This window comes from Notolabrus celidotus, chromosome 3 (genome assembly GCF_009762535.1).
Source record: "Notolabrus celidotus isolate fNotCel1 chromosome 3, fNotCel1.pri, whole genome shotgun sequence".
NCBI lineage: Eukaryota > Metazoa > Chordata > Actinopteri > Labriformes > Labridae > Notolabrus > Notolabrus celidotus.
Window position 1 is genome coordinate 32,768,562 of NC_048274.1, and position 7,237 is coordinate 32,775,798.

The window sequence follows — 7,237 nt, forward strand, 5'->3', positions numbered from 1 at the left end:
CATGTGCTAGAAGTCTGAATGGGTGACAGCGGGCTCACCAGGGGACTCACAGGACAACTCAGGCCAGAGCAGACTGAGAGGCAGGAGAACAGAGCAGAGCTAAATACAGAAAACAAATTTGTGAGATGACAATTCTTCAGTTTTATGCAACGTGATGTGTTATTGAAAAGAGATATACCTGAAACTTTGTTAAATGGCAAATTTTAAATGTCATAAATCTCTCATCCCAGTATTGGTCACAGCCATCTTGGTATTTCAGAAGTGATCGTATTTGTCAGTACAGTAGATACAAAGCTACACCTGTATAGTAGTCAAAAGGTTGTTGTCGTAGCCACGCCCCTTTAGCTTCATGCTTTATCATCAGTTTTATTCTAAATGAGACTATTATTTACAAAATAGACATCATGTTGTGTCGAAAAAGACTTGAAACCAGAGGTTTAGATCATGAAGTAATTTGAGAAAATGTTTGCTGCGATAATTATCAATCTAAGAGTAGATTTATTTGTAACCAGTGGATTCTCCCCCTGTTGGCCTTTAGAAGAAGAGCATCAAGGCTTCACTTGTGAAACTTCTAGGCTAGCTCCACCTCTCTTAATCAGTCTGAATGTCATTCGTTTGTCAACCTTTATATGTCTTTTGTGATCTTGTTGTGTTTTTTCCCACACAGCACTACTGTTCCACATCTCTCCTCCTCCATCCCAGTTTGGAGAATGTAGATTAGCCACTCATTGTAATCCACTGTGTCATTTTAATCCTGCTTTGAGTGATATTGTTTCTCCTGTAGCTCCTCCCCTCCTGGTCCTCTCTCTCCTCCTGTTGTCTCTCCTGCCAGTCTGTCTGCTCGTCTCATCACGACTGCTTGAGGTAAGTCTGCTCAGCTCTTAAGTTTAGAAATACTGATGCTAGATCTTGAAATGAAGATCACTGATCTGGAACACTGGAAGAATAAAAGAGTTGTTTAATGTTAGTTTATCATAATCAACTATAGGGATGAGAAATGGTACTTTATGAATTATGGATTTTGAAGTTATCACACAACACTTTTTCTGTAAAGTTTGTAATTATAGAGTTCATTTTTTTTAAGTTTTTGCTTATTGCACATTATAACATTATAATATATAGCTTAGCCCTGCCAAGTAAAGTTTATCATGAAGGATTGTTTGCCAGTCTTATAACCTCTGATGAGAGCAAAAACATTCAAACATTTTTGCTACATTGGGGCATTTAGTAGAATCCGTCACAATTATTAGTTGAGGAACTTTAAACCAGCTTTAAACCAGAAAAAAATATTTTACCATTTATTTGTGGAATTTAATTATTTTAAAGAATGGATCGAGGTAGATTGCTTGATAAGTGATTATGTGTCAGGTTGCAGAGGGAAGTATTGGACATCTATCTTTTGAAAACCCAGAATAGCTGTACAAAAACACAATTCCAGCTTTACTGGAGGTATTTCAAAGATGCTCCAAATGTCATCTAACCATACTAGTCTGCTGTTTTATCAATAGAATAACACAGTGTTGTATTAGTGTTTTATAATTAAAGGTGAGAGTACACATCATTTTGTGCTACTTACTGACAAAATACCACTTTTACTAGGGTAGTTAAAATAATCGCTGTATCTGGAAACACGTTCATGGCAACAGAAATAGATCTTACTTAACTTCTTTCTTAATGAAGTACACACAGGTCTTTTATGGCACCCAGGGACACACTCTGTTTGGGTTTCACAGAGGGGTTCGTGGTCAATTATTTGCAGATTTGTCACAGTATTGTATCAGGCAGTTATGTCTGCTCCACTGGTGAGCAAAGACACCAATCATCAACTTTAATTAAAAGTATATCACTGAGCCGCCTCTTGTTTTTATGCAGCTTTAGTAATCCAATAACTGGATGAATGTATTTCTGATCCCACCACCTCTCTTTAACAAACTCTGGCGTGAACAAACTAAATGTCTGGATGACTCTGAAAGAAAAGGTTCACCCTCTACTCTCTTACACAAAGGTTTAACAAATGAGTTCATGTTCTGTTTGTGCCAATTTCTCTTTGTTCACAGTGTTACTGGAGCTGCTGTGAGACGCTGCAACCATGGCTGCTGTAAGTTTAATCACTTTGCAACAATCCAACACTTGAGTGTCTCTGTTTGAGCAGACATGAAGTCAGTGGCTGGACTCACTTCATATGCTGGAGTCCAGGTTAAAAGCATAAAAACTCGGGTTGTTTTGGAAGCTCATGTTTTGCTTAAAGCTGTTTTTGAGCCGGTAGATTCTGGCTCTTGGGTGGATCCTTAAGCTGTTTTTAAGAAGTGGCTTTAGAAGTCCGTTCTATAATCATGTGAAGCAGATTAAGCAGCCCTTCATTGGTGTGCATCATTCAGGGTCTGCTCTGGCTCAGATGGGTCCTCTGTTTTACTCTTAAAGTCTGGAGCTGCAGTTGAAGTACTCAGATTTAAGCAAGTGAAATAGAGGTACTCTTGTTTTGTTCCCCGAACTGCTGCTAATGAGGCTTAAAACTGGATGTTTAGGACAAACGAAAAGGAGGATTTGTTAGTGAAAGGAAACATAAACAAAGTTATAACTGATGATAACCTGTATGTGTTTGAAAAGCCTTTAACCATTCATCTCTCTGCAGACTGGATCTTTCCGTATGGTGTCAGAGGAGGAGCAGGCCATGAGGGCAAAGTTGGAGCATTTGACAGTGAAGGATCATGGGCCGGTGTTTGGGCCTTGCCACAAACTGCCTGGACACACTGTGCAGAAGGTAACACAACAAATTAAACTGATGGCAGACTACATAGAGGACTTCAGAGCATATGAAAGAATTCTGGTACTTTTATTCTCCAAACCTAAAATGTTTATTTGTCCTTTTCTCCAGGCCAAGGATGAGTTGAATGAGACGGATGACAGGCGGACGTCGTCCCTGAAGGAGCTGCGGGCCATGATGAAGGACAGAGCAGCCGAGGGAGACGACCTGGCCAAACTGGTGGTGGAGCGCTTCGGAGACAAACCCGACTCTCTGCTGCTGCGCTTCCTCAGAGCTCGCAAGTTTGACGTTGGTAGATCCAACGAGCTGCTGAAGGGTAAGAGGGAACAATCTAGTTGTAATATTTCCAATATTTCCTCTTTTTCGTTCTTGCTTTGGCCTTTATGCACTTTGATTCAGTTTCTGCAGTTGTTTTCAAAAAGCTTGAGTAATTGAGGGTGAGTCCTCTTTTGTGTTCCTGGTTTGCATGAATCCTGCTCATCAGAGAGAGCGAGGCATGCGTTCATTAATTGGGGGCTTTTAGATACTGCCTGAGTGTCCCCCAACAAAGCCCTCCTTTGTGTCCAAATGGGACGGGCAGAGATTACTTTACTTGTGAACCCACAATGTTCTCCTGGGAACTTGTGAGCACATGTGTTGAGTGTGCTGGTTTGGAAGAGGGGTTGAGATTAAAAGTGGAGTGGTTTGGTGCACCAGTGGGAAGACAGGATATGCTCAACTTGCTTTTTGCTTGCGCATGTGCTCAAGACTTCCTATGCTTATGTATAGAATGTATTCCTGGTTGTTTTATTCAATAGCTATCTAACCTTAAATCAGCAAGTCAATGACGGATTATCCCAACAACAACATTCATAAGCAAAATCAGAGCTAAAAAACCCAAACTTAAAGCCACAAACAATTTAACTTTATTACACTGAATTTTAACATAATGCAACATCTCATCTTGCTTTCACTGCGAGCACACCTGGTCCTCTCAAAGACAGAAACACAAGAAAACAAACACCCATGTATGCATATAGAGGCTGAACTTGCTGGTATGAGAGGGGGATTTGATGTGAATGTGAACTCGTTTTCACAGGGTTAATTGCTGCTTGCGAGTAAAACATGCACATGCAAAAACACCCACACACACACTCAGACACGCACATCCCCTCACTGTAACTCTGGGTTAATTGGTGCCTCAGTATGAAGGCTCAGATCAGCTCTGTAGATGCACCGAGACACTGGTGTCATTGTGTTTTTGGCATCAACGCTGACATTGTACACAAAGGCTTCATGGACAATTAGTGCTCAGGATGCAGCTGATATTTGTGTGTGTGTAGGCTATGTGCACTTCAGGAAGGAGTATCCTGAGTTGTTTGAGAACATGACCCCTGAGGCGGTCCGCAGCACTATCGAGGCAGGTTACCCTGTGGTCCTGCCCAGTCGTGACAAGTACGGCCGTGTCGTCTTGCTCTTCAACATCGAGAACTGGGACCTGGAGGAGATCACGTTCGACGAGGTATCCGTGAATCACAGCTGCACCTCTTTTAAAAGAATGCTACAAAGAGGAAGTAGTTGTTAAAAATAAGTAATTCTGTGTGTCACAGATTTTAAGAGCATACTGCGTCATCCTGGAGAAGTTATTGGAGAATGAAGAAACCCAGATCAACGGCTTTGTCCTGATTGAAAACTTTAAAGGCTTCACCATGCAGCATGCATCCGGAATCAAACCAGCCGAGCTGAAGAAGATGGTGGACATGCTGCAGGTCAAAACAGACAGAGCCTTTCTTGATGTGCAGCCTCTGAGGTTTTGTTCTTTTAATCAATCTTTATGTGTTGTACGTCTTGTTTTGCAGGACTCCTTCCCTGCCCGTTTTAAGGCGGTCCACGTTACTCACCAGCCATGGTACTTCACCACCACATACAACGTGGTCAAACCCTTCATGAAAAGCAAGCTGCTGGAGAGGGTATGAACATATGATCTAAATACAAAGATTGTTTAATGTCACAGCGTTGGCACATTAGACCAATAGGCTTAAAAATAAGAGGATGTAGCCAAAGTTATGTCACCTGTTGGTTTGTGAACTACTGCTTTGTAGATTCCAGTTCAGCACGTTTGCATTTTCCATTTTGCTTTGATCCTGACCAAGTTGAAACATCCTGATTTGAGAAATGAAGCCAATCCAGAAATGCAAAAAACTGGAGTTCCTTAAGTGTCTGCTTGAGGTTGACTCTCAAAGCCATAGAGTCCCTATTAACACTCATGTTTCAATGCCCACTTACAGCAAAATAAAACAGCCTGGTACAAATTTTATTTTTGGTATGATTACCTAATTTATTTGCTCATTTACACTGCGTTATCCATTTTGTCAATATGAACACTAACTGTTATGCACAGATTGTCTAAATTAGGGGCATGGCTGACAGGCAAGTGCAATGTTGCTGCTAGCCAGAAGGCTTAAGGCCTGCCTTGACTCCACTTCTTTGTTAGTTGATAGGTCTAGCATTTCCATTCCACTATGGCGACTGCCATTGCATGGCTTGAAAACTCTGCTTCAGAAACCAGTCAGTGTTGTTACTGGGACTATTAATATGTCTTATACAGTCATTGGTCCTTGCTTGACCTTATTTGGATGTAATAATGGAGTAGAAAGGAGAGAGGTGTAATTGCTAAGTTATCATAATTCATTAGCCTGATAATTAGCTAGAGATACAGTGTTCCTCATTGAACCAGATTCCGCTGTAGAGGTAGCTTACTGCAGTCGTTTATTTTTTTGACTATGAAAGCTAAGAAAGCTTTTGGAACATTACAAGTCTCTCACTCACATGCATCACTAGTGAGAGAGCAACTGGTAACTTACAGTCTTCTCATCACTGCTGCCTGAACTAAGCCCATACATGAGAAATAGTCATTTTTAGTACAATGACATTCACAGCAATATGTCAGATATTTGGATTAAAATATTCCCAAAAGATGCCAAAACTGCAAAAACAGCGAAGTTGTGAAGTTCAGGGACCAATCTAGTTGAGGTGACCCATAGCAGACAGGTAGTTGCACCCACCTATCACTCTGAGCAGACATGCTCCTAAGTTTTCATAATTTTAAGCCTTTATTTGATTCAACAGCTGCTTTACCTTTTTTTCAATGGTGTTTTGATTAAAGACTTTAGTCAGAGACCAGAGCACTTGTGTTATTGTGGCTATGAATAAGATTATTTCTGCTTTGAAGACGAGCTTAACATTAGGTCCACATGGAGGTCTACTGTACGTAGATCCCCTCATTTAGGAATCAGCCTTGAGTGAACTCTCAGGGAACTGCAGTTTTTGTCTCTTCTGTACTAGAATCATTTAAAGACCCAAATGAATGCTGCTTGAGTTGCAAGCTACAACATCAAAAACGTTAAAACTAATTTAACTTTAGTTCAAGGCAAGCTCTGGACTTCATGTGACTATGCTTTTTTGTCTTTTTTTAACCCATTTTGCATCATCATCATCTCTGACTGCTGTTCACAACTCTCTCCAGGTCTTTGTTCACGGTGACGAGCTGGACAACTACATAAAAGAATTTGATGCAGACATCCTGCCCTCAGATTTTGATGGGAAAGCACCTGTTACCGACTACCAAGCCATCGCCACCAAGCTGTTTGGCTCTGAAGACACTGCTCTCTGAGACATGGTCCTCCTGTTTCAAACCCAAGAGTAGTGTCCTTAACCCTAGATGCCTCTCACTGATCAGAGCAGATATGTGGTCTCTTCTGAAGCTAGGTTGGCATTATTCAGGCAGTTCCTGTGAGCAATTAAGAAGTATCTAGTGTTAGGAGCTGGATTTGGTTTGCAAATGAGTTTTATATGTGGCAGCAAGGGGAAAGCAAAAAGGACGCATAGATATAACAGAGAGGATACGTGACAGTTATTGCTAACCAGTACAGTGCTGATATTTCTTGTTACTGTAGGAACAGAGGGAATATGTTGGAGTCGCTGATTTAGCTCACATACTAAGTCAGACTAATAGGAGTTCTATGCCTTAAAACTGAATTTCACAGTATTCAGACCAGCTGTGTGCCTACATTTTCTGTCCGATAAATGAGAGCTGAAGAGTATCACAGTGTCAGGTTGTATTTTAGAAGCTATGAAGATGGAAAACTAATAATGGGTATGTATTGCATTTCATAATTGTAATAGGAGCAGGAGCCTCCTGATGCAGTGCCACACAAACACAACTTTGTCTCAATACCACAAAGATCCAATTAAATAGACTTTTTGTGTGCGTCTGTTTAGTTTTTTTGTTCTTCCTTTTATTTCGTTAAACATGTTTCCTAAAGCAGCAATGCAGATCAAGCCAAGCTTACAAGACATCTGTTTGATTAACATACACAAAGCATACTGCAGTAATGCCATCCAAGCACAATCATTGTCACCACAAAAAGCATCTGTAGATTAACAAAACACTTAACTGAGCAAGATAACTGAATGACTTTGCATAACCATGAA

At 40.7% G+C, this 7,237-nt stretch overlaps 1 protein-coding gene across 1 annotated transcript; it reads left to right on the top strand.

The window, feature by feature from the left end:
- The first annotated feature begins 835 nt into the window (after window positions 1-835).
- Window positions 836-7,014, top strand: rlbp1a (retinaldehyde binding protein 1a). The gene is made up of 8 exons (XM_034679591.1): window positions 836-864; window positions 2,058-2,098; window positions 2,633-2,761; window positions 2,876-3,080; window positions 4,087-4,265; window positions 4,354-4,512; window positions 4,603-4,713; window positions 6,270-7,014. The coding sequence occupies exons 2-8, from the start codon at window positions 2,090-2,092 to the stop codon at window positions 6,414-6,416; spliced, it is 939 nt and encodes a 312-aa protein (XP_034535482.1). The 5' UTR covers window positions 836-864; window positions 2,058-2,089; the 3' UTR covers window positions 6,417-7,014.
- The last annotated feature ends 223 nt before the right edge of the window (window positions 7,015-7,237 follow it).

What these genes read in the sequence shown, in the direction of transcription:
- rlbp1a (XM_034679591.1), top strand. An exon ending in ATCCAACGAGCTGCTGAAGG is followed by an intron (nt 3,081 to 4,086) that starts GTAAGAGGGAAC and finishes GTGTGTGTGTAG; the next exon opens with GCTATGTGCACTTCAGGAAG. An exon ending in AAAGCAAGCTGCTGGAGAGG is followed by an intron (nt 4,714 to 6,269) that starts GTATGAACATAT and finishes AACTCTCTCCAG; the next exon opens with GTCTTTGTTCACGGTGACGA.